At 44.0% G+C, this 27,603-nt stretch overlaps 1 protein-coding gene across 1 annotated transcript; it reads left to right on the forward strand.

The window, feature by feature from the left end:
• Positions 1 to 414: 414 nt before the first annotated feature.
• Positions 415 to 27,108, forward strand: LOC124015549 (keratin, type I cytoskeletal 18-A-like). The gene is made up of 10 exons (XM_046330834.1): positions 415 to 501; positions 663 to 845; positions 6,650 to 6,732; positions 8,382 to 8,535; positions 10,439 to 10,720; positions 13,855 to 13,989; positions 15,124 to 15,344; positions 19,301 to 19,560; positions 20,947 to 21,049; positions 24,649 to 27,108. The coding sequence occupies exons 2-10, from the start codon at positions 678 to 680 to the stop codon at positions 24,878 to 24,880; spliced, it is 1,638 nt and encodes a 545-aa protein (XP_046186790.1). The 5' UTR covers positions 415 to 501; positions 663 to 677; the 3' UTR covers positions 24,881 to 27,108.
• Positions 27,109 to 27,603: the final 495 nt, after the last annotated feature.

Genomic DNA, 27,603 nt, shown 5'->3' on the forward strand with positions numbered 1-27,603 from the left:
AGCTGACACATAGTTGGTGCGAGAGCGATAGCGAGACTAGCCCTAACCCTACCATTCCTATCTGATCTGTCACAGACAGGGGACCGTCTCTGACCTGGGACCCAGTGGGAAAGTGAAAGTTGTTCGAAGCAGTGGAGAAGAATGTGGTCCAGCTCCGTCTAGGAGGGGAGGATCAGGAGCAGCTCGCTGCCGCGACCAGGGACTACTGAGACTGGTGCTTATCTTACTACTGTCAACACAAGGTGCTGCCTAGCCTGAAGAGAGAGAGAGAGAGAAAGAGAGAGAGAGAGAGAGAGAGGGGAGAGAGAGAGGAGGAGAGATAGTGAGGGACGCCACGTTGCCTCACAGGTGAGTATTGCTAGGTAAATATTTACCCAGTAAACACCTCATGGGTCCATAATCTCACCAGTATCGGTAGCAGGCAGGGCGCTGCCTGCCAGGGTTGCAAAGTGGGTAGAAGTGGCTGTGTTGTTGACGTATGCTGAAATTGAAGTGCAAGAGGTATTGGATGGCATAAGTGTTTACTGTACGTTTGGGTTGACCCTTTGTATCAGACACTCTCCTGATTTGGCGAGGCTGTAAGTGTTTGATAATACCCCTGAGAGGCGTTTGTGTGTATTTGTTGGTGTACACTGCATATGAGCATCATGGATTTGCTGCAGGACTCTCGGTGGACCATGCAGGGCCTCAACAGCCGTCTGAAGGGCTTCCTGGAGCAGGTAAACAAACTGCAAGAGGCAAACTTGTTTCTGGAGGGCCAGATTGCAGACTGGGGTCTGAGGAACGCTCCACACCCCCAGGAATGGACCCAGCAGGAAAGCACTGTGGACGACCTTCGTTCCCAGGTGAGACTGCCATCTATTACCTTTTTAATTGGTCCAAACATTGAGCCCTGAGGGACCCCAACTCATTAAACAGTCCATTTGTTTGCCAGTGATTATGCTGAGGTACTGTAAATGCCTAGATATGATTGAGCTGGTGTGTTGTGGCCATACAGTAGCTAGTAGGACTGACTTTAGGAACCTAACTTGTGCTGTATATTATCCGTATCATTTTTTACCAGAGTAGACCAAAGCCGACAAAAGGTCTCTGAAAATAGCTTGCAAAGCATCTTTACTTCAAAGGTGTTTTCTTGCGTGCAGGGTTTTGGCTTGAGATAGATACAGCATTGACTGAACAAACCGGTTTTTAACCATTTTCAGTCCTGGCGATGATTACACTTAATAGCAGTCGAATTAAAACTGGTATATGACAACCCAGACAATGTCAACTGTTACAGAGGGTGAGAAGTAGTCTCATACTGTATGTCAGGACATTTGGAAACAAGCCATCACTCCATTGTCACACACAAGAATGTGGATCCTTTTATTGCTTTAAAGGCTGTTGCCCAAGAAGACCATTAACACAGGCTGCTGTAATTGTCAGCTCACATGAGCTGATTGGAGTTTTTGCAACCACTCCTTGATTTATGGTCTCTGAATGTGAATGGAGACAGAGGCGAAGAAAGCACCATGATCTGACCTATTAGTATTGAAGCCAACGGGAGGGCTGACTTTTATGCCCAATTTCACTTTCAGTGAGAGTGTTGCATAAAATATGAGCGATTGCCAGTCCATTGATCATCATAAAGATCCTTCATGCATAGCTGCACTGATACGATACCTGCAGGCGTTACCATGTGAGAACATGTCATCTACAAATGTACATAGACTACCGGTCAAAAGTTTTACAACACCTACTCATTCAAGGTTTTTTCTTTACTTTGACTGTTTTCTACATTCTAGAATAATAGTGAAGACATCAAAACTATGAAATAACACACATGGAATCATGTAGCAACCAAAAAAGTGTTAAACGAATCAAAATACTATTGTTATAGTATGTTATATTTGAGATTCTTCAAATAGCCACCCTTTTGCCTTGATGACAGCTTTGCACACTCTTTTTCATTTCTCTCAACCAGCTTCATGAGGTAGTCACCTGGAATGCATTTGAATGAACAGGTGTTCCTTGTTAGAAGTTAATTTGTGGAATTTCTTTCCTTCTTAATGTGTTTGAGCCAATCAGTTGTGTTGTGACAATGTAGGGTTGGTATACAGAAGATAGCCCTATTTGGTAAAATATCAAGTCCATATTATGGCAAGAACAGCTCAAATAAGCAAAGAGAAATGACAGTCCATCATTACTTTAAGACATGAAGGTCAGTCAATATGGAAAGGAAGACCTAGAGTTACCTCTGCTGCAGAGGATAGGTTCAGTAGAGTTACCAGCCTCAGAAATTGCAGCCCAAATAAATGCTTCACAGAGTTCAAGTAACAGACACATCTCATCATCAACTGTTCAGAGGAGACTGTATGAATCAGGCATTTGTGGTTGAATTGCTGCAAATAATCCACTACTAAAGGACACCGATAAGAAGAAGATACTTGCTTGGGCCAAGAAACACGAGCAATGGACATTAGACCGGTGGAAATATGTCCTTTTTGATTTTTGGTTCAAACCGCTGTCTTTGTGAGATGCGGGATGGGTGAACAGATGATCTCCGCATGCGTATTTTCCACCGTAAAGCATGGAGGTATGGTGTGTGGGTGCTTTGCTGGTGACACTGTCTGTGATTTATTTAGAATTCAAGGCACACTTAACCAGCATGGCTACCACAGCATTCTGCAGCGATATTCCATCCCATGTAGTTTGGGCTTAGTGGGACTATCATTTGTTTTTCCACCGGACAATGACCCAACACACCTCCAGGCTGTGTAAGAACTATTTTACCAAGAAGGAGAGTGATGGAGTGCTGCATCAGATGACCTGGCCTCCACAATCCCCCGACCTCAGCCCAATTGAGATGGTTTGGGATGAGTCGGATCACAGAGTGAAGGAAAAGCAGCCAACAAGTGCTCAGCATACAGTGGGGCAAAAAAGTATTTAGTCAGCCACCAATTGTGCAAGTTCTCCCACTTAAAAAGATGAGAGAGGCCTGTAATTTTCATCATAGGTACACTTCTATGACAGACATAATGAGAAAAAAATCCAGAAAATCAACATTGTAGGATTTTTTTATGAATTTATTTGCAAAATATGGTGGAAAATAAGTATTTGGTCACCTACAAACCAGCAAGATTTCTGGCTCTCACAGACCTGTAACTTTTTCTTTAAGAGGCTCCTCTGTCCTCCACTCATTACCTGTATTAATGGCACCTGTTTGAACTTGTTATCATTTTAAAAGACACCTGTCCACAACCTCAGACAGTCACACTCCAAACTCCACTATGGCCAAGACCAAAGAGCTGTCAAAGGACACCAGAAACAAAATTGTAGACCTGCACCAGGCTGGGAAGACTGAATCTGCAATAGGTAAGCAGCTTGGTTTGAAGAAATCAACTGTGGGAGCAATTATTAGGAAATGGAAGACATACAAGACCACTGATAATCTCCCTCGATCTGGGGCTCCACGCAAGATCTCACCGCGTGGGGTCAAAATGATCACAAGAACGATGAGTAAAATCCCAGAACCACACGGGGGGACCTAGTGAATGACCTGCAGAGAGCTGGGACCAAAGTAACAAAGCCTACCATCAATAACACACTACGCCGCCAGGGACTCAAATCCTGCAGTGCCAGACGTGTCCCCCTGCTTAAGCCAGTACATGTCCAGGCCCATCGGAAAGTTTGATAGAGAGCATTTGGATGATCCAGAAGAAGATTGGGAGAATGTCATATGGTCAGATGAAACCAAAATATAACTTTTTGGTAAAAACTCAACTTGTCGTGTTTGGAGGACAAAGAATGCTGAGTTGCATCCAAAGAACACCATACCTACTGTGAAGCATGGGGGTGGAAACATCATGCTTTGGGGCTGTTTTTCTGCAAAGGGACCAGGACGACTGATCCGTGTAAAGGAAAGAATGAATGGGGCCATGTATCGTGAGATTTTGAGTGAAAACCTCCTTCCATCAGCAAGGGCATTGAAGATGAAACGTGGCTGGGTCTTTCAGCATGACAATGATCCCAGACACACCGCCCGGGCAACGAAGGAGTGGCTTCGTAAGAAGCATTTCAAGGTCCTGGAGTGGCCTAGCCAGTCTCCAGATCTCAGAAAATCTTTGGAGGGAGTTGAAAGTCTGTGTTGCCCAGCAACAGCCCTAAAACATCACTGCTCTAGAGGAGATCTGCATGGAGGAATGGGCCAAAATATCAACAACAGTGTGTGAAAACCTTGTGAAGACTTACAGAAAATGTTTGATCTCTGTCATTGCCAACAAAGGGTACATAACAAAGTATTGAGATAAACTTTTGTTATTGACCAAATACTTATTTTCCACCAAAATTTGCAAATAAATTCATTAAAAATCCTACAATGTGATTTTCTGGATTTTTTTTTCTCATTTTGTCTGTCATAGTTTAAGTGTACCTATGATGAAAATAACAGGCCTCTCTTATATTTTTAAGTTGGAGAACTTGCACAATTGATGGCTGACTAAATACTTTTTTGCCCCACTGTATGTGGGAACTCCTTCTACACTGTTGGAAAAGCATTCCAGGTGAAGCTAGTTGAGAGAATGGCAAGAGTGTGCAAAGCTGTCATCAATGCAAAGAGTGGCTATTTGAATAATCTCAAATATAAAATATATTTTTATTTAACACTTTTTTTGGTTACTTCATGTATGTGTTATTTCATAATGTTGATGTCTTCACTATTATTCTACAATGTAGAAAATAGTTACAATAAAGAAAAACCCTTGAATGAGTAGGTGTTCTAAAACTTGACCGGTAGTGGTATGTATGACATTTCCTCACACTTTCGCCTGGACTAATACCTGGAATATTGATTTCTGTGGAACCCAGGACTCCCTGGAAAACAGTGGCAATTATTACTGAGTGGACTATCCTGGCGAAATAAATCAAATGAAATGAAAAATGTATGACTTGACATACGCATAACCGATAACATTCTTCAAATCTTCCTTTGACATGAATTCATGATTTATAGCAACAATTGACTTTGTTATGTGCATCTTCCTCAAGGCCGGTTTCAGTCCTAGACTGTTGTTATATTGTTGTGGGTTTAGGTTTTAAGACCTGGCGCCACCCTCCTTCTATTTAGAAGCATTGAATGACGAGCCATAATAAGGAATACTGATACCCCGTGTAAATAGCCAGGTTATCATCACTCACTGTGTATTTATTTCCTGTGTTATTGGTTTCTATTTTTCTCTCTGCATTGTTGGGAAGGGCCTGTAAAGTAAGAATGTCACTGGTAGTCTACACCTGTTGTTTACGAAACATGTGACAAATACAATTTGATGTGATTTCATTTTAAATCAATCCGTTAATGTTCAGTTGGAGAAGTGCCCTGTCGGGACGAAAACAAGCCGCCGATGTCTGGTTTGTACTCTCTCAGGGCTATGAATCAACGCGGTCAGAGATGACAAACTGGCAGAGCGAAGATAATGGAACGGGTAATTGCAATGAAAATAGGGTCATAACCTTTTGAGGCGGTTGTTGTGAGCAAAAGCAGAACACAATAAAGTCCGAGTTATTCCTGACTTACTTCCTTCAGAATGGGTGTGTTGGCCTTGAGGAAGCATTGTGCTATTGTGACTGGCAAAGGACGAGTCAACATTGAAAACTCTGTTTGCTCAAAAGTGGCCCTCGGGTTGTACAGCAAGCGTTTCAATATCAAAGATGCAAGGGATTTTGGGTAACACGAGTTAAAGTTGCATGTGCTCGCATTGCAGTTAACGCCAAACATTTATGGTTTATGAGGTCAAGTACTAGACTCCCTGTGAGAGGCTCTTGGGCTTTGAATAATACCTGTGTCACAACTGCTCCAGGCCTTGTCTTAATGAACCCGAATCGTGGAACGTCATCATGTAATAAATCTGACTCACTGAGCTGGTGGCAATCTGACACGCATGAACAGGCAGAATATTATTGCGCAGTCGTTTCAATGAATGTGAAGTGGCTCAACCTCAAGTGATCTTATTCTCACAGAACAATGAGCAATTCCAACTGACTTGTCTAAATTGATTAAAGGGATACTTTCTTTGGGGGGGGGGGGGGGGGGGGGGCAATGAAGCCCTTTATATTATTATTATTATTATATATCTACTTCCCCCAAAATCAGATGAAGTTGTGGAATCCATTGTTATGTCTCTGTGTACAATATCATTATTTCTCGTCTCTGTTCCACCTTCCTTTTCTCTGATGAACTTTCAACGGCGTCTCTCTTTATGCTGCTGCTAGTGTGTTAGCCTTGTCCCGTACTCTATGTGCGGTAGCCAACTCTTCCGTTGGTCAATGTCATGCCACACAGTATGAGACGAGGCTAGTGTAATACAAGGAAGCGAAACCTCTACTGCAGTTGTTCTATAGCGATAAGTCTCACCCGTATGTTTTCACATTAAAAACAGTCCCCAATTTGATGCAGCACCTGGTAATGTGAACTTCCAGTGTACTGAGGTGTATCCGTATGTGATGTCATGTTTCATTGTGTTTTCCTAACTATTGGACCGATAACGTTACATGGATCAACAAGATTGAACACATTCTGAAATCGATCGTGTTTTACACGCGCCTCTCGTCGCATCTTATTCCCTTCCTTGTTATTTTTGTCTTGTGTGTGTCGACTGTGTTTTTGGTTCTGTAGGTTGGTAAGCTGCTGATGGAGAATGCAGAGCTGGTGCTGCAGTCTGACCACATGATGTCCAGGGCTTCTACCATCCAGGCCAGGTCAGTAGTGTTTGGGACATTCTAGGTCAGGCCTAGAATACTATACGAATACAGTAACACATACACCCTCATAGTATTTATTATCATCATATCTAAAGAAAACAATGCTATACCATAGCAGTCCTGGAAAAATCCATCAAATCCTACTCCTACCAATTTCAGCCTATAACACTTTAAATGCACCTCTTGAATAACAATCAGATATTTCATTTTCCCCTGCAGCGATACTTTATAATCACTTCTCTACTGTAGCAGCAGTGCAGCCCACACTTTGTTGTAACTCGGCTAGTTCCCACTGCTGCTCAACAACCTGCATACAAATCGCAGCCCGGCTGTGTTGTGCCTCGTCAGCACTTTCCCCATCGGTATTGATGCGGAGTGACACACCAGTCCCTCTGCTACTGCCAGAGAGCTGCGTGCCAAATGGCACCCTACTTCTTATTTAGAGCACCACTTTTGACCGGGGTGCATAAGGGTGCCCATTGAGTGTGGTCAAAAGTAGTGCACTGAATGGGGGATAGGGTGTCATTTGGGATGCAGACGGATATCCATTAACCCCTGAAGGGCAAGGGAGGGCAACAGCATGCAGACAGCTATGAGCTATGAATACACACCTCCTCTATTTATATATTGTATCCTGCTGGCCTTACCTGGGCCACTGTCACAATGTTGTCTGCAACTCTGTGTCACAAGGTTTATATTGTGTTTCAAATATATATGTATGGCTTGTATACTTGTTGACATTTTACTGCATCATTAGGTGCTAGTAACATAAGCATTTCACAGCACCCGCTATAACACCTGCTAAACCGTTGTACGTGACCCATACACTTTGATTTGATGTGCGTGACTGTGACTTTAGCATGCTGGGAAGTGAGGACTATTGCAACTACTGAATGACTGTTGCAAGATTTTTTTTTTCGTACTGTATGATAAGGTCTTTTACATGATTATGTCAGAGCTGGTGAAGGCTCATTAAAACACATGGGAGCAGAGATGGCAGTGTGCAGTCTATTTACCTTTACCTGAAAACACTTCTATATCTTAAAACGTCTTACTGCAGTGGGCTACATCAGGGTCACACAGAGTGATTCTTGGCGGTCTTAAACAAATATACTTTGAAACAAAAGTACACACCTCACACACATGGTTATGGGCTTAAAAACAGAAGACACCTGTACCATGTCAGATATAGAGTTTGCATCCCACTGTTACACTTTATATAGAGTACATCACAGAAGACCGAATTATGACACAACCGTTTGACATAGAAACACCATAGTTCCGTCATAAATAAATACAAGCATCTTTGTTAATTATGAAATGATGAAAAGTATGAATAACATTCCACCCGTGAGGCCAACGAGGGTGTTTTCAGTAGCCTTACGTTGAAAAACATTTCCCTATGTAACGCCCACCACCTCTTGGTAAAGTATAGGCCTATAGCTGCTTTGCGAAGACCACTGTGGTCAAGGCTAAATACAAGTCAATAACACCGACTGAAACATGGAAACAGGGACTACCTGTCCAGTAAGAAACAACAACAACAACAAAATGTGTTCTTCGATTTCATTAGATTTTTTCCCCCATTGAGTCTAATGAACACAACCCGGTTGATGTGAAGAGATGTGTCGTGTGTCCTGTCATAGATGTGAGGCGGAAGAGAGGCGGACCAAATGTCTGGAGCAACAGGTGGCTCTGCTGAGGGAGAACCAGATGAGGGTGGAGCAAACCAACGTGCAGCTGGAGGCGGAGCTACACCACTCCATGACAGAGGTGCAGGACATGCACCAGGACTATGCGGTACGGTCTTGTGCCAGTGTCCGTGTGCATGTTGCAAGGGTCTGTACGGTTGCGGACAGCTGCTTTTGTTCAGTAAAGACATCCGTTAAAAGAAGGTTGAATAAATACTGTGACATTCGTTTGTAAGAAAGAGTTAACTTTAGGCTATTTACTGTAAACGTCCTATTGAATTGTGTTGGGTTGCATCAAAAATATCGACATTTAAAGGAGATGCATCTACTGCTTGTATAGTTCCATCTGAGCCACTGGCTTAATCCCATTCTTCAACTTGTAGTTGTGGTTGAGTTGGAGACATGAATCCAACACATCATTTGTTAACATGTCGACAGGTTAATAGGCTATTTATTGTATTTGGTATACAACCAAATATCAACATTTGAAGGAGATTTATCTCTTGCTTAGATAGTTCCAGCTGTGCCACTGACTTTAATTCCAGTTTATCTCCAAATTAATAATTGATATGTTGATGAAACATCTGCATCTCAACCAAAAATCGAAGTTAAAGAATAGGACTGATTCAAAACAAACGTTGATGAATGGGCATTTCAAGTTTGTTTTCTTTTGTTTCAGTCCAATTCTTTAACTTCGATTTCTGTTTGAGATGCAGACATGAATCCAACATATCAATGATTAATTTGTAGACAAAAAGGAATAAAAGTCAGACTAAGTCAGTAGCAGAGATGAAACTATCCAAGCAGAAGATACATCTCCTTCAAATGTCGATATTTGGTTGCGTTGACAACCAAAAGCATTCCAATATCACTAAATATCATTACAATTGAAGTCAACCAGAGATTGAAGCCATCTGCCTATTTCATTGTCTATTTTTCCAGTTCTGGGTTGAATTGAAATAATAACCATTTTTTTCTGATACTGGATATAACGTTGAAGATCTGACATTGTTTTAAAGTTACAAATTGAACATGTGTTGTACAAGGTTTGTCTATGTTGAAATTTGGTTACCATGATGACACAATCCTGTGGTTAAAGTTTCACCCTCAAAACAACAGTTTACGTTGATTACTTTTTTCAAATCCAATGTATTTCCCACGTAGATTCCACTTCACAATACATCAAAAAATGATTGAAACAACGTTGATTTAACCAGTTTGTGCCCAGTGGGAAGTGACTCTGGTAGGGGTTATTCAACTCTACGTCCTGTTCCAATTAGGAGGAAATTCATTTACTTTTTTACTGATCAGCATCCAGTGTGTTTGTACAGTATATTCCACCTTTGATAATTCCCACTGTCTCGTTCTTTTTTGAATGTTTATGTGCAGAGAGAGAGAGAGAGAGAGAGAGAGAGAGAGAGAGAGAGAGAGAGAGAGAGAGAGAGAGAGAGAGAGAGAGAGAGAGAGGCAGGCTACTGTAAAGAAAGAGCAGCGTCTCAGAACACCTTCTACTTATTATCCCATTAACCAGACACCTCTCCTATTGACCTCAGTGGAAAGGCTTGTTAGGTTTCACACCATCCTTTCCCTTTCAATGCATTCCTGTCATCCTCCCACCCTTCTCTCTCTCTCTTTCACTAACCATTTTTATTCCTGCTGACTAATACTCCCCTTCCCGTCCTCCACTCAGGTCTTTACGTGATCCAGCTACTCTCTCCCACACACACACACGCACGCACGCACACACACACACACACTGTCCCAGACTCACAGGCTCAATAACAGACTCCCTCCCCTGCATTGCGTGTGTCTGATCTCACACTGTTCTCTCTCTCTCTCTTGCTCTCTCCCTCTGCCCTCGTTCTCTCTCTGTTCCCTTTTCTCCTTCATTCTCAGGATCCATCGCCTCTCGCTGTCACACACACACTCTTGTATACTCTCTTACATGCATATATCTCCCTGTCTCTCTCTCCCTCTTCTCTCTACCTCTCACTGGTTGGCTCATTGTTCAGGCAGCCCGTGCTCTGCAGCAGCAGCGGGCCGACTCTCGTGATGCGCTGCTAGTGACGGCCACAGCGTGGGAGGAGGATGGCACAGGGATGGAGCTCTCCCAGCTCCTCGACCGAATCGGGACGCAGTGCGACCGCCTCAGCCTCACCGGCCTAAGTCGAGTCCCAGATGACCGACACCCCGGCCTGGCCGCCGGCCCAAATCAAGCTCCATGCTCCGCTGCCGGGCCTAGCCGTTTTGGAGCCAGACTCAGACCCCGGGCCCATGGAGGGTCTCTCCCACAGGTACGCAGTGTCCCACTGCCTTCGTCCCTCCGCATCTCTTCATTTCCTTCCATCCATCCATCCATCCCTCTCTCTGTCTTTCCTTTCATCCTCCCTTGGCTCCCTGCCACCTAGTCACACCCTGACCATAGCTCACCTCGGCTGTATCCAGGCAACGCAGACATGTGGTAAGATAAGAGGAGTTGGTTTAATTTTGATTTGTTGTACTGAATTAGGGTGTCGGAGCTCTGAGGTGGTCTGAGGTCCGAGGTGGGTTGTTCACCTCTCTCCCTCTTTCTCTCCTTCTCTTTCTCTCTCCTTCCCTCTTCATCCTCATCACACACCACTCCACATGCAGAAAGGTACCCGTGGACAATCCATTACCTCCGAAGAAGAAGAAGAGATCCACTTTTACTGCGTTATTGAAACACTTTTACTGCGTTATTGAAACGTCGTGAACCACAACCACAGCATTGTAATACACCACTTGTAACGGGCCTCTCTGATCTGTTTACTGCTAAGTCCTTATAAGGCATCAGCTGAGGACGGTAACCTTTTCAGTCTTTGAAATAGGAGCATTTGGATTTCAGTTGAAAAGGAGAACTTGCAATTGGCACAGCTGTTGTTTTTGACATCACATCGGATGGGGACAGTATTACAGGCTTTGAAATAGTAGCATTTTGATTTCAGGGAATATGGTATGTTTAGCAAATGGGCTATAGCTTCCTCTCGTAGCTGTGTTGTTTTCAACAATAACGCAGCCCATCTAGTCAGTTTTGCTTATTGCCCATGAGATGATATTTCAGCTCATATTTCAGGTTTTGAAATAGGAGCATTTCAGTTTCAATTGAATATGGGGAATGGAATGAGTCACTCATCATGGCTGTCTTGTTTCCGTCTGGTCAGTTTTACCGTCTGGCTGCATCCCAATTGGCACCTTATTCCTTGGTTAGTGCACTACTTTTGACCAGGACCCATAGGGCTCCCATAGGGCTCTGGTCTAAAGTAGTGCAATTTTTAGGGAATAGGGATCCATTTGGGATGCAGCCAGTGACTTTGATGTAACAGGCGTGATTAAGTACCTTGGCCCATGGCTGCAGGCAGGCAGCGACTGGTACTTCACCAGCATCTGCTCTACAGAATGACTTTGTTTGTTGCCCTCCTAGTTAGAGCCCCCTTATGTCAGAGTGGACTGGAGTCTGGAGTGGAATACAGCCCTGTTACAGCCTGGTTCCAAATCTGTCGGCGAAGCAGAGTTGGCTGAAGCACATACAGTGCATTCGGAAAGAATTCAGACCCCTTGACTTTTTCCACATTTTGTTACGTTACAGCCTTATTCTAAATGAGATTACTTTTTAAAAATGTTTTTTTTTAAATCCTCATCAATCTACACACAATACCCCATAATGACAAAGTAAAAAAAGGTTTTTAGAAAATGATGCAAATGTATTAAAAATAAAAACAGAAATACCTTATTTAAATAAGTATTCAGACCCTTTGCTATGAGACTTGAAATTGAGCTCAGGTGCATCCTGTTTCCATTGAACATCCTTGAGATGTTTCTACAACTTGATTGGAGTCCACCTGTGGTAAATACAATTGATTGGACATGATTTGAAAAGGCACATATCTGTCTCTATAAGGTCCCACATTTGACAGTGCATGTCAGAGCAAAAACCAAACCATGAGGGCGAAAGAATTGTCCGTAGAGCTCCGAGACAGGATTGTGTCGAGGCATAGATCTGGGGAAGCCAGTCCTCAGTAAAAGGCACATGAAAGCCCGCTTGGAGTTTGCCAAAAGATACCTAAAGGACTCTCAGACCATGAAACCAAGATTGAACTCTTTGGCCTGAATGCCAAGCATCAAGTCTTACATCCCTACAGTGAAGCATGGTGGTGGCAGCGTCATGTTGTGGGTATGTTTTTCAGCGGCAGGGACTGGGAGACTAGTCAGGACCGAGGGAAAGATGAACAGAGCAAAGTACAGAGATATCCTTGTTGAAAACCTACTCCAGAGTGCTCAGGACCTCAAACTGGGGCGAAGGTTCACCTTCCAACAAGACAACAACCCTAAGCACACAGCCAAGACAATAAAGTGGCTTCGGGATAAGTCTCTGAATGTCCTTGAGAGGCCCAGCCAGAGCCTGAACTTGAACCCGATTTAACATTTCTGGAGATACCTGAAAATAGCTGTGCAGCGACGCTCCCCATCCAACCTGACAGAGCTTGAGAGGATCTGCAGAGAAAAATGGGAGAAACTCCCCAAATACAGGTGTGTCAAGCTTGTAGCGTCATACCCAAGAAGATTCAAGGTAATAACCGAAGGTGCTTCAACAAAGTACTCAGTAAAGGGTCTGAATAGTTAGGTAAATGTCCTATTTTCAAAATTTCTAAGTCTAAAAAAACGGTTTTTGCTCTCTCATCATGGGGTATCGTGTGAAGATTGAGTAGGACATTTTTTTGAATCCATTTCAGAATAGGGCCTGAGTGGGGATCTGAATACTTCCCGAATGCACTGTACATACTGTATGAGACGAGGCTAACTAGCTATTACGTTATCCATCTTACTGTAAAATGACTGGTTTAGGTTAACATTTACAATAATTTCCCCTAATATGTTCTTGTTTACACGGTAATTACAGAGTAATATTATGATGTCCACAGGTTCGAGGAATCCATTGAGCACAAGTGTCAGTTTCATGTTTAACTAACAAACTTGATTCAACGTGTTTGTGCCCTGTGGGAATCTGTGGGGAAAATGATTACATGTAGATTTATAAAGGTGCGAAGCTTATTTACAATGTTTCATCAAGTTTAAGTCAAGGTTTAGAGTTGTTTTACTTTATGTACCTGCACAGAGTCCTCTGGCTCTGTGCCAATGTGTGAGGGTGCCAGTTTTTATGGGTGTGTATGGGTACCAGTTTTTCTGAGTGTGTGCGGGTGCCAATTTGTATGAGTGTGTGTGTGTGTCCCTGAGTTCCATGTGAACTGTTCCTGTTTGTGTGTGTGTCAGCATCTATCTCCATCAGAACTTTATTTCCGTGTACGTCCATGTGAATGATGTGTGTGTGTGGGTAGGTGCGTGCATGCGTACTTCCGTGCGCACGTGTAGGTGCATGTGTGTGTGTTATATGATCTCTTTCTCTCTCCCCCAGCTCAATACAGAAGAGGCAGCATGGGCCCAGGTGAACCTTGGAGGGACTGCCCTCAGGGAGGCGCGGGCAGAGCTGGCTGAGGCCAGGAAACAGTGGCACTGCCTGCAGGTGGAGATCGAATCCCTACATGCTCTGGTGAGTACACACACACACACACATGCACAGACACACACACACACACCACTATAAGCTTAGCATTGCAGCAGACAAACACCCATGGATCAGTAAAGCGGATCAGTAGAGTATGGAGAACATTCATCTTGATTGATTCTGAAAGCACTATTGGGGATTATTTCACTCTTATACTCTTGCCTCTTCCCCCTCGACCCCGTCCCCTCTCTCTATCTCTTCTGTTCCACCTTCTGTGTCATCCTCTCATCACCTTTTGTCCCTATCCAACTCTCCTCTAACATATTCCCTCTTTCCCCTCTACACTGTCCTCCCTCTCCATTGCTGTGCTCCACCTTCTCCATCCCCTCTCTGCTCTCTCTCCCCTCTCCATTTTTACAATTATTTAATCTCTCTGATCCTGCTATTTCCCCTCTCTCCTCCATCTCCTCTCTCCTCCATCTCCTCTCCCCTCTCTCCTCCCCCCTCTCTCCTCTCTCCATCTCCTCTCTATTCTCACCTCTCTCCTCTCTTCTTTCTCCTCTACCCTTTCCTCCATCTCTTCTCCCCTCTCTCCTCCATCTCTTCTCCCCTCTCTCCTCAATCTCCTCTCCCCTCTCCTCCATCTCTTCTCCCCTCTCTCTCCTCCATCTCCTCTCTCCTCTCCCCTCTCTCCTCCATCTCCTCTCTCCTCCATCTCCCCCTCTCTCCTCCATCTCCTCTCCCCTCTCCCTCTCTCCTCCATCTCCTCTCCCCTCTCTCCTCTCTCCATCTCCTCTCTATTCTCACCTCTCTCCTCTCTTCTTTCTCCTCTACCCTTTCCTCCATCTCTTCTCCCCTCTCTCCTCCATCTCTTCTCCCCTCTCTCCTCCATCTCCTCTCTCCTCTCCCCTCTCTCCTCCATCTCCTCTCTCCTCTCCCCTCTCTCCTCCATCTCCTCTCTCCTCTCCCCTCTCTCCTCCATCTCCTCCATCTCCCCTTCATCTCCTCTCCACTCTCTCCATCTCCTCTACCCTCTCTCCTCTATCCCCTCTTCCCTCTCACCTCTTCTATCTCCTCTGTCCACTCTCTCCCTTTTCATCTGCTCTCTCTGTCCCACATCATTTTCTCCTGTCCACCCTCTCTCCTCTCTCCTCTCTCCCCCGTCCTTCCCTTCACCAGGAGAAAGGTCTGGAGAGTTCCCTCCACCACACCCAGCGTCAGTACTCCAGCCAGCTGCAGGGCCTGTCCCAGGTCATCCAAGGTCTGGAGGGCGAACTGGAGCAGGTGAGGGGCGGTCTGGCCACGCAGCGAGAGCGCCACGGCCAGCTGCTCAATACCAAGATGAGGCTGGAGAAAGAGATCGCCACCTACAGGCGCCTGCTGGAGCGCGAGGAGGGCAGGTGAGGAGGCTAACGGTCACAGACAGGGGCTATATGGGCCCTCAACAAAAATGTTGCACTAAAAATGAAATAGAATGCCATTTGGTACAGATCCTGGGGCAGATGTAGCAGAGGAGGTTTGGTGAACTACATGGTGACGAGTAACCTTCCCTGAGATTTGACATGTGTAACTGTAACCCCCAGAGCAAAAGGCTTTACTCTAGAATGGAGCAGCTGAGCGATTTCTGGTCAATTACACAGACATAAACTCAGCAAAAAAAGAAAAGTCCCTTTTTCAGGACCCTGTCTTTCAAAGATAATTCGTAAATATTCAAATAACCAACAAATCTTCATGCTTGTTCAATGAACCATAAACAATTCATGAACATGCACCTGTGTCTTTAAGACACTAACAGCTTACAGACAGTAGGAAATTAAGGTCACAGTTATGAAAACTTAGGACACTAAAGAGGCCTTTCTACTGACTCTGAAAAACACAAAAAGAAAGATGCCCAGGGTCCCTACTCATCTGCGTGAATGTGCCTTAGGCATGCTGCAAGGAGGCATTAGGACTGCAGATGTGGCCAGGGCAATAAATTGCAATGTCCATACTGTGAGACGCCTAAGACAGCGCTACAGGGAGACAGGACAGACAGCTGATCGTCCTTGCAGTGGCAGACCACGTGTAACAACACGGGACAGGCACAGGACAGGCACAGGATGGCAACGGGACAGGCACAGGATGGCAACAATAACTGCCCGAGTTACACCAGGAACGCACAATCCCACCCTCAGTGCTCAGACTGTCCGCAATAGGCTGAGAGAGGCTGGACTGAGGGCTTGTAGGCCTGTTGTAAGGCAGGTCCTCAGCAGACATCACCGGCAACAATGTTGCCTATGGGCACAAACCCACCGTCGCTGGACCAGACAGGAATGGCAAAAAGTGCTCTTCACTGATGAGTCGCGGTTGTGTCTCACCTGGGGTGTTGGTCGGATTCGCGTTTATCGTCGAAGGAATGAGCATTACACCGAGGTTACACTGGAATGGGATCGATTTGAAGGTGGAGGGTCCGTCATGGTCTGGGGCAGTGTGTCACAGCATCATCGGACTGAGCTTGTTGTCATTGCAGGCAATCTCAAAGCTGTGCGCTACAGGGAAGACATCCCTGCCTGCCTGACGATGACACAACAGTGGTAGTAGGCCTGATCACCGACAACGACGAGACAGCCTATAGGGAGGAGGTCAGAGACCTGGATGTGTGGTGCTCGGACAACAACCTCTCCCTCAACGTGATCAAGACAAAGGAGATGATTGTGGACTCCTGGAAAAGGAGGACAGAGCATGCCCCCATTCTCATCGACGGGGCTGCAGTGGAGCAGGTCGAGTGCTTGAAGTTCCTTGGTGTCCACATCACCAACAAACTGACATGGGCCAATTACACCAAGACAGTCGTGAAGAGGGCACGACAAAACCTATTCCCCCTCATCCTGGCTGGTTGCATCACTGCCTGTTATGGCAACTGCTCAGCCTCCGACCGCAAGGCACTACAGAGGGTAGCACGAACAAACCGGTACATCACTGGGGCCAAGCTTCCTGCCATCCCGGACCTCTACCAGGCAGTGTCAGAGGAAGGCATTAAACATTGTCAAAGACTCCGGCCACCCTAGTCATAGACTGTTCTCTCTGCTACCGCACATGTTTGGAGGGAAAAGGGGAGGCAAGCGGTCCCACCGGAAGCGCAGCAAGTCTAGGTCCAAGAGGCTTCTAAACAGCTTCTACCCCCAAATGCCATAAGACTCCTGAACATCTAATCAAATGGCTACCCAGACTATTTGCATTGTCCCCCCTGACCCCTCTCCCCCACCCAACTCTTTACACCGCTGCTACTCTCTGTTGTAATCTATGCATAGTCACTTTTCAAATAAATAAACTATTATTCTGACATTTCACATTCTTAAAATAAAGTGGTGATCCTAATTGACCTAAAACAGGGAATTTCTCTTGGATTAAATGTCAGGAATTGTTTAAAAAACTGAGTTTAAATGTATTTGGCTAAGGTGTATGTAAACTTCCGACTTGTAAGAAAACACTAGCTGCATGTACATACTACCTCAACTAACCGGTGCCACTGCACATTGACTCTGTATCGGTATCCCCCTGTTTATAGTCTCGTTATTGTTATTTTACTGCTGCTCTTTAATTACTTGATACATTTATCTCTTATTCTTATCTGTATTTTTTTGAAACCGCATTGTTGGTTAAGGGCTCGTAAGTAAGCATTTCACTGTGAGGTGTACACGTGTTGTATTCGGCGCATTTGACTAATCAAATTTGATTGGATTTGAAAATGAGCTTAAAGGATGAAGGTCGTTTAAAAAAGGATTCCTCGTATTTTATCCCCTTTGTTTCTCTGTCCAAACAGCTAGATTTACGTGTTGAGTCTTTCTCTTTTGTTGAGGAGTGTGATTTTCTTTCTTTACTGTTGCAGCTGCATAGAGAATCAAAAAATAATTGCAGGTTGAGACAGAGATGTTCTGGTGGTGAGTCAATATAATTGCGAAACTTTTGGTTACTGGAAATTCACCAGGAGTGTGCTAATGTACAATGAGTGTACAAAACACTTAGGACACCTGCTCTTTCCATGACATAGTCTGACTAGGTGAATCCAGGTGAAAGCTATGATCTCTTATTGATGGCATTTTTAAGCCTTGAGCAGGGTATGGTAGGTGCCAGGTTTGTGTCAAGAACTGCAACGCTGCTGGGTTTTTTCAAGATTTAAGAATGGTCCACCACCCAAATGACATCCAGCCACCTTGACACAACTGTGAGAAGCATTGGAGTCAATATGGGCCAGCATCCCTGTGGAATGCTTTTGACACCTTGTAGAGTCCAAGGGGTGGGGGCGGGGGATGTGTTCTTAATGTGTTGTACACTCAGTGTATTTACTTACATACAATACAGGCAGCCAGGCAGGAAGGCAGACAGGCATGCAGGAAAACAGGCAGACAGACAGACATGCAGAAAGACATGCAGACATGCAGACATGCAGACATGCAGACATGCAGACATGCAGACATGCATGCAGACAGAGACAGACAGACAGACAGACAGACAGACAGACAGACAGACAGACAGACAGACAGACAGACAGACAGACAGACAGACAGACAGACAGACAGACAGACAGACAGACAGACAGACAGACAGACAGACAGACAGACAGACAGACAGACAGACAGACAGACAGACAGACAGACAGACAGACAGACAGACAGACAGACTCATTTCTCTGCATTGGGTGTACAGATATAAGACCGTTTTAAACTACCAGATGTTCTGTACCAGACATCCCCACATTCACCTCTTTACCTCATGGCTTTCGGGTCCCTGAGATCTTTAATGTCGTTTCCTCTTAACATTTATTATGGAAGATTCCATTCAATTTACAGGCCTAAAGTTTATACTCAGTTATCATCACTGGGGCATTCACAGGCTGGTCACACGAATGCATTCAAGCACAGACAGTTCACAGCCATTATGTTTGTACATCGCAGATCTGTCCCTCAATTTAGCACACTCACCCCAGCAGGCCTCATAATTATGTTTTTAGTACCACCTTTTATTGATCTGGGAGGTGCTCCGCAGGATCTAGTTTTATGACCATCCAGGTTGAGTAAGGTGACGCTCGATGATGCATCCTAGATCTTCTCCCAGTCTATTGGATTCAGATCTATGTTCTCAGAAGATCACAATGCACTTGCTCAACTCAAGATGCCAGGCTCTGTATTGTATCAATCTGCTCTGTCATGTCATATCATGATTCGGATGTGCTGACCACACTATAGGATATCCTTACGCCAGGCAATTTCTTATCCCATCAAATATGTAGACAGCATCTGAGACAGCTGCCGAAGGAGTGTCCCCCCTCACAGATTCCATTGAGTCCTACTCACCATGTTTTCTCATCTATTCACAGGTACCCAGGTGGGCGTAACGGACAGGTCATGGGGCTACGGCGCTGGAGGGGCCCCATAAGAGAGCCAGGCCCCATAGGGGAGGAGCCCAAGGAGAATGGAGTGGAGGAGAATGGCCTCAGTGACCCCGCAGTGACCCCTGAGGAGCCACTGTCCGATCCCCTGCCTGAGAGACCCCAGCAGTGGTCTGTGACAGAGAACGGCCTGAGGAAGAGCCCTGCACTAACGCTGTATAGGCAACAGAGCCTGGTCATCCTTACAGGTGGGTGACGTGGTCAGACACATACACACACAGAATGGTACACACATATTCATGTTAATAGTCATATACACACTCGTATACACACAATCAGGCAGGAATACCATACACACACATTCAGTATGCTAAATACACTATATATAAAAACATTTGTGGATTCGGATATTTCATCCACACCCGTTGTTGACAGGTGTATAAAATGGAGCGTACAGCCATGCAATCTCCATAGACAAACACTGACAGTAGAAAGGCCTTACTGAAGAGCTCAGTGACTTTCAATGTGGCACCGTCATAGGATGCCACCTTTCCAACAAGTCAGTGTGTCAAATTTCTCACCTGCTAGGGCTTCCCCGGTCAATTTTAAGTGCTGTTATTGTGAAGTGGAAATGTCTCGGAGCAACAACGGCTCAGCCGCGAAGTGGTAGGCAACACAAGCTCACAGAACGAGACCACCGAGTGCTAAAGCGCATAGCGCGTAAAAATCGTCTGTCCTCGGTTGCAACACTCACTACCAAGTTCCAAACTGCCTCTGGAGGCAACGTCAGCACAAGATCTGTTCGTCGGGAGCTTCATGAAAAGGGTTTCCATGGCTGAGCAGCCGCACACAAGCCTAAGATTACCATGCGCAATGCCAAGCATTGGCTGGAGTGGCATAAAGCTTGCCGCCATTGAACTCTGTAGCATCAAAAACTGATTCTCTGGAGTGATGAATCACGTTTCACCATCTAGCAGTCGTACGGATGAATCTGGGTTTGGCGAACACTACCTGCCCCAAAGTGTAGTGCAAACTGTAAAGTTTGGTGGAGGAGGAGTAATGGTCTGGGGCTGTTTTTCATGGTTTGGGCTAGGCCCCTTAGTTCCAGTGAAGGGAAATCTTAACGCTACAGCATTCAATAACATTCTAGATGATTCTGTGCTTCCAAACTTATGGCAACAGTTTGGGGAAGCCCTTTTCCTGTTCCGGTATGACAATGACCCCGTGCACAAAGCGAGGGTCATACAGAAATGGTCTGTCGAGATCTGTGTGGAAGAACTTCACTGGACTGCACGGAGCCCAGACCTCAACCCCATCAATCACCTTTGGAATTAATTGGAACACCGACTGTGAGCCAGTCCTAATCGCCCAACATCCGTGCCCGACCTCACCAATGCTCTTGTTGCTGAATGGAAGCAAGTCCCCCTAGCAATGTTACAACACCTAATGGAATGCCTTCCCAGAAGTGTGTAGGCTATTATGGCAGCAAAGGGGGGGACCAACTCCATATTAATGTCCATGATTTTGGAATGAGATGTTCGACGAGCAGGTGTCCGCATACTTTTGGTCATGTAGCGTATGTGTGTGTCACCAATCTAATTTCTGTTTGATTTGAGTATGTGTTTTATGTGCAGAGCCAGAGAGAGACAACGATCTGAGGATTTCCACAGTGAAGACCCAGGAGATCCTCCAAGGCAACGTGGTGAGGGAGAGTGCAGAGGGCACTGGCACTGTGGAGTAAGTATTTATCAGACCTAGGGCTGTTGCGGTGACCGTATTACCGCCACACTTGTGCTGAGTACTCGGTACCAACCAGGATGGGAACGGCCGCATAAATATGTTTGCTTTCGGAGTCATCGTCGCCCTGGTGCTTAAAGCCAGTTGTTTTACTAACTGTGTCATCTCGTAAACTTTCCTTGACTTTGAATTAGATACTTATCACAATTAACTGTTCATGAGGCATGTACAATCCTTGTGTGTTTGGGAAGGGTTCTCTGACTTATACCTTTTAGTGGAAAAGTCCCACCCATACAATCATATAGGACCAATCATCAGTTAGAGATACCATATTAGGATTTACCCCAGGTTTACTGTGGCCAGGGTACACTTCACAACACCAGCTTTGTTAAGGAATGTTTGTTTGATTGTTTCCAATACGTGTACTCTACGTTTCTAGTTGTAGTCTATGCATGTCCCTCTAATCACTCTGACATCAATAAAAATGTATTTCAAAATCTAATCAAACACTTCATGAGAGCCCATGAGCTCATGTTGCGCAACATTTCCATAGGCTATGCAATTGTGTGAGAAAACAGAGTGATGGCCTCTATTAAAATAGCATCCCATCAGATTGTATAGGCTCGGGCCTACTATATTTTCTTCTCAACTTTCCTCAATATTAAGCACATTGCTTCTCTTTACAACAGTATAGCCTACCTGGCTAGCATATAAAAATTCCCACGGGAAAATCGTCCTCCGTTCGCTATTTAAGTGCATAGGTGACATGTATTTTTTTCCCCTGCCAGTTTCGGGACAAGTGCATAATGATGGTCCATTCTGAATGAAACCTAATTTCCCACATATATTATTTAGAATATGGAAAGATAAGATTAAATCAGGAATAGTCTGATGGGTGACAATATTTGCCTATCACTTGAACTGAATTATATATTATCACTTGTGAATGATGCCTAGCGTGTGGCAAGAAACAAGGCCTTTTTTCTTCTTCATCTTTTTCAATTCATAGTCGCACAACTCATGTAGCCGAGCCCGTAGGTCTATATCTTAAAGTGGCCAAATAACTTCTTAAAATGAAGCACATCAATCCACTTTACAAGGGGTGTAAGAGTCCAACTGTCATACATAGGCAGCGAGTGTGTTTCAAGTTTGGGAAAGATCCTTTTCACCATAAAGATGCACCTCTATAATAAAATAAGCGCATTTGCAGTCACTTTTGATCATGGTGTTTTCCTCCTAATGAAACATTCGTGCTTATAGCCTACTGCCGTGTGCGCATTGCTGCGCTTATAATGTGAAGAAATAGCCTAATAGTTTATCAACATTTTAAGCTAAATGTTCTGATCTGTTGCGTCAGCCTCATTGCGTAGTGGTTGCATTAATTTGGAATCTATCACATCCCACAACTGTCCCAGACTATGTTTGGAATATTTATTTATTGCACAGAACAGAATAGGTCAACTTTTCTACAATGGGGGATGATAGATTGACATAGGCTAGTGCTTTTGCTCGTCGTTAGGCCTCCTCATCTTGTTGGCTGACGAAAAGTAAATGTGGACAGTTCTTCCAATATCTTCAATATGCACCTCGGAATTGGATAAGGACGCGTGCAGTTGTGTCCCCGATGTGTCTGTCTACACTTGTAGCCTGTGAGAAAGACCCGATCACGTGATGGAGAGCCATGTGAGTGAGAAGTGCTTCGGAGCACGTAGCACTTAGAGAAAAGGGAATTATAATGATTATATTGAGCCCAAGGGCACAACGGTCACTGGCCCGCAAAAGGCATGGATTTTAAGAGTGCATTACGGTCACACAAAGGGGATGCCGCCGGGAAATTTGAGGCATTATCAAGTGCTTGTCAAATTGTGAATGAGAGACTGATGAAGTGTGTACAGCCTGTGCAAAAAAAAAACTAAGCAGAGCTCATGCCTTTCAAGCAACCTTTTTTCAAATCATCATTAGAGTGGCATCATGCAGCCTTCCAATGTATTAAAAATCTAAACATATAGCCCAATGTTTGAACAACTAAAGGTACATTAAAAACTAAATTAAGAATATAGGAGTACCTATTTTGTTGTTAACTGCTCAACACAGAATAGCTGCATATGCGCATTCCCTCGAATCATTTGGAGAAAATATCATTTCTATTTTATTCAGCTTTATTCTATTGTATTCTTCATACTATAAAATAATGTAAAATAATGCCACAGAAATCTTGTCTGCTCAATGAACTAGTGTAGCCCACAGTCATATGGCATAGCCAGATTAGGGCCTAACATAAGGTCAATTTACGTATGCTATTCTGTTCTTATGAAATAGACAAAAAATACATTTTCATATCATGCTTCTTTATACCTGTCTAAACTAAAGAATGGATTTATTGTTAAGGTGTAGGCTATATTACATGGATTTATTCGACTTTTTCAAATTGAGATGTTCCGAAGGTATGCATCAGTGGCTCGTGTGTGGAAGCCAGCAGATGCTAAGTGTGTTTAGGTTAATTAATGGTCAGTTACCGTGAGACCGGCAGTTATTTGGTTGACAATCACCGGCTGACGAAATTTCATGATCGCCACATCGCTAATCAGACCTATTAATCATGATTGTTGACCCAGTGTCACCGCCTGATTCAGTAAGTGTGAAAAGTAAACGTTCCCGAGTGTCAACTACAATGAAGGGAGCAGGGATGCTTTACATATGTTATTCAAGAGACCATTATGGGATATATTTTCTAACTGTCAAAGGAGGTATTCTAAATATAATTCAGGACACGTTTTTTTGCCACTTTCGGTAGCAGCTGAACGTATCTTTCACACGAACCACCTTTCCGTGTGTATCGTCTTTGTTACACTAAAGAGGACACCAATAGGCACATTCATTTCCCCTCCCTTAGCGACATCTAGTCCGAGAGACAAGATGTGCAGAAACGCACACGCACAGGGAAGTACCTCTGCATGCCTAAGCCAGGAGTGATTAACAGCAGTTTATTCAGTTGCGAAATGTGGCATAAATTTGGCATGAGCTCTCTGTCTGGGGGTTGTTGGGAATCTTTCTCGTTGAGAGACATTCCTTAATGAGCTCCATTAGATGTGGAGACACCGGCGTTTCCCAAGAGGGAGTGGCGTCTGTCATTCCTAAATTCTTTGTGCACACATCAGGTGTTAAATCCCCACTCTGTACCAACCAGGATGGGAACGGCCGCATAAATATGTTTGCTTTCAGAGTCATCGTCGCCCTGGCGCTTAAAGCCAGTTGTTTTACTAACTGTGTCATCTCCTAAACTTTCCTTGACTTTGAGTTAGATACTTATCACAATTAGCTGTTCATGAGGCATGTACAATCAGTGTGTGTTTGGGAAGGGTTCTCTGACATACCTTTTACTGTAAAAGTCCCACCCATACAATCATATAGGACCAATCATCAGTTAGAGATACCATATTAGGATTTACCCCAGGTTTACTGTGGCCAGGGTACACTTCACCACACCAGCTTTGTTAAGGAATGTTTGTTTGTTTCTAAACATGTACTCTACGCTTCCAGTTGCCGTCTAGCATCTATTGCCTTTTAAAACCGAACCCATTGTTTCCCCAACCCCCCAGGACGGACAGGATCGACAAGGTGATTAAGCAGTGGGAGGGCTCCTTCTTCAAGGGGAACCCCAAGCTGCGGAAGAAGTCTGTGTCGCTACGATTCGACCTGCACATGGCGGCGGCAGACGAGGGCTGCGCCCAGACCAAGCAGGACAGCCTGCCCGACGTGGAGGTCCGCCTGGTGATGAAGAGGTCCCGCAGTATCCCCACCATCGCGGCAAATGTCGAGGCAACAGTATAGTCGATGCAACAGTATGCCCATCCTTGATGGGTATTATCATCATTGAATTGCCTCCAACATAAATGTTGTGATCTGGCAACAGCATCCCTACCCTTGACAGTGATATCACCGTGATATCAGCATTGCTTCCCATTGACCTAGGCTGAAGACGTGAAGGTTAAGACAATTAAGACATTCCATGCGCAAGCGTTCAAAATATAAAACACTTTCATGGGACCGACCAGGTCCATTAATAACTATTAGCGCCATTGCTAACTAGCAACACTGGTCCCATGAATTGCAAAGAGTTATGAAATATTATAAACTGGTGGTTCGAGTCCTGAATGCAGATTGGCTGACAGCTGTGGTATATCAGACCATATACCACAGGAATGATAACATTTGTTTTTAATGCTCTAATTACGTTGGTAACCAGTTTATAATTGCTTTAAGGCACCTCAGGGTTTGTGGTATATGCCAATATACCAAGGCTAAGGGCTGTGTCCAGGCACTCTGCGTTGTGCATAAGAACAGCCCTTAGCCGCTGTCTATTTGCCATATACCACACCTCCTCGGGCCTTATTGCTTCATTAGAATCCTCTTGTATGAACCTGTATATTTTGAACCTAGCCATTGACCCGAGTGGTATTTTCATGACATCAAAGTTCCTGCAACTCCACTATCACCCACAATCATCATTGTGACATCAGCATTACCAGCAGCCATTTTGCAACCCCCAAGACCAAACCAGCCACAGAAGACCACGTACATGAGGGGTTAATGTGTGTTTCGTTTGATATATCAGCATTTCTTAATCATGTGTAAAAGTAGAAAGTCATATGGCCTACTTGCGATTTTGCCATCCAAGGCAAATGTGACAAAATGCCATGTTCCAGAGATTTCCCCTGTGGTCAATAATATATGATAGAGTATATAGTACTCACTGTGGTCATCACATTTAACAAATGTATAATCCAACCATCCCTCGTTAACAACTGACACTTTATACAGGTGGTGAAAAATATAAACATGGGGAAAAAGCTGAGGCGTCACAGAGTTGTATGTGGAATTCTACTGTGGACTATTTAAGGGTGGTTCTTTACTTCTCAATTCGCTGTGTGTAAAATGCGAATGGTTTTGCTACGCAGTCATGGATCAACCCAGCACTGACAGTTTGCCTATGTCTGAAACCTGTACTTCGGGCTTTTTCCTTATAATGCTGTAAATCAACTGTAGTCTATATATTATCTATATATGGACAAAGTCCAAACAAAGCAACGAAGTTAGAAATGTACAGTTAAAAAAAAGATTTTTTTCTTTTTTTATTTAAAAAAAAAAGCTCATATTTCCCCCACACTGCTCACTGTGACCCGAAATTGCAGTGAGGCTTCTTCCTGGAGAGCAACCCTCCTGTAGGTTTTCGTTTCAACCCGAGTTGTGACTAACCTGATTCAGTTTATCAACCAGCTAATTATTAGAATCAAGTGCGCTAGATTAGGATATGAGCGAAAACCTACAGGACGGGAGCTCTCCAACGGTTGGAGACGGAGAGCCCTTTTCTAATCTAACCCCGCCTCTTGTATCGCAGAGATATACCCTGGTTTAGCCAGCAGGGGCCGGTATTTGTAAATAGTTGCTCTACAGTATCCTGAATGCTTTATTTTGGTATTGTTGTGTCGTATACATAATATCTATATGACTGATTACACTCTATAAGACAGTATCTTTATTTTATTGCTATGTTTTTGAGTTGGCACCAAATATATGACGCGAAGATAATACCATTGTGCATTGCAGTTGGGTCCCTCCTGTGTACAAATGTTAAAAACAATTATATTCTATGCAGTTCTTCATTATTTGCTCTGCTTCGCGGAGTACTTGGGACTGAATCTTCTTTTCGTTTTTGGAGCTCTTTAGAATGAAGAATTATGCCTTTATCTAATAATGCATTCATTTAAATAAAACACCAAAAACGCTGTCTTCAGTGGGTTTAAAAAATATATATAATAGTACATTTCTCTAGTCATGGGTATTTGTACAAATGCTGCAATTTTTCAGAGATAATGTGTTTCCACGGAGTGATATTATTTCATGTATTTCCGGATTCTTTCATGTATTTGGCAGGTATGTGTTTGGGGTATGGGTGCACCCTGCAGGGATATTAAAGATCCATTACCGGACAAGACACAAACACTTGTCACTTTAAGTTTATTATCCTAAATATAAAATAAACATGACAAAATATGAAATAGATCCGTTTTGTATTCAATACACAATAATATACAACATCTGACAAAATAGAGATGATAAAGTTAGTGCAGGAAAAAATGTCATGAAGCATAGCAATAGGCTATACATAATCAAATTACCCATACTAGGGCCCAATTCTAACTTGCATGCCCATAAATCACATTTTCTCATGCATTAGTGTAGATGGGAGAGTTGTGCCAAAATGCAAGTGACACATGGATCTCAAGTTAGAATTTGTCCCCGAGAGGATATCTCTACTTATCTAATGAACCTCTAGTGCTTTTCAACCTCATTAGATAACTACTACAGATTTATATCACAGTTTCCTGTAGAAATGAAGAGCTCCAGTTACTGTGCCCTCCACATAATCAGGGGTTGACTATTAAATAAGGTACTGACCTACAGTACATCAGTAGTGTACTTTGTCCAACCCTTCCCATCCAAAGTTATAGCTTGTAACATCTATATGACCTATCGATTTTGAAATCTACAGT

The sequence above is a fragment of the Oncorhynchus gorbuscha genome, linkage group LG26 (assembly GCF_021184085.1).
Source record: "Oncorhynchus gorbuscha isolate QuinsamMale2020 ecotype Even-year linkage group LG26, OgorEven_v1.0, whole genome shotgun sequence".
NCBI lineage: Eukaryota > Metazoa > Chordata > Actinopteri > Salmoniformes > Salmonidae > Oncorhynchus > Oncorhynchus gorbuscha.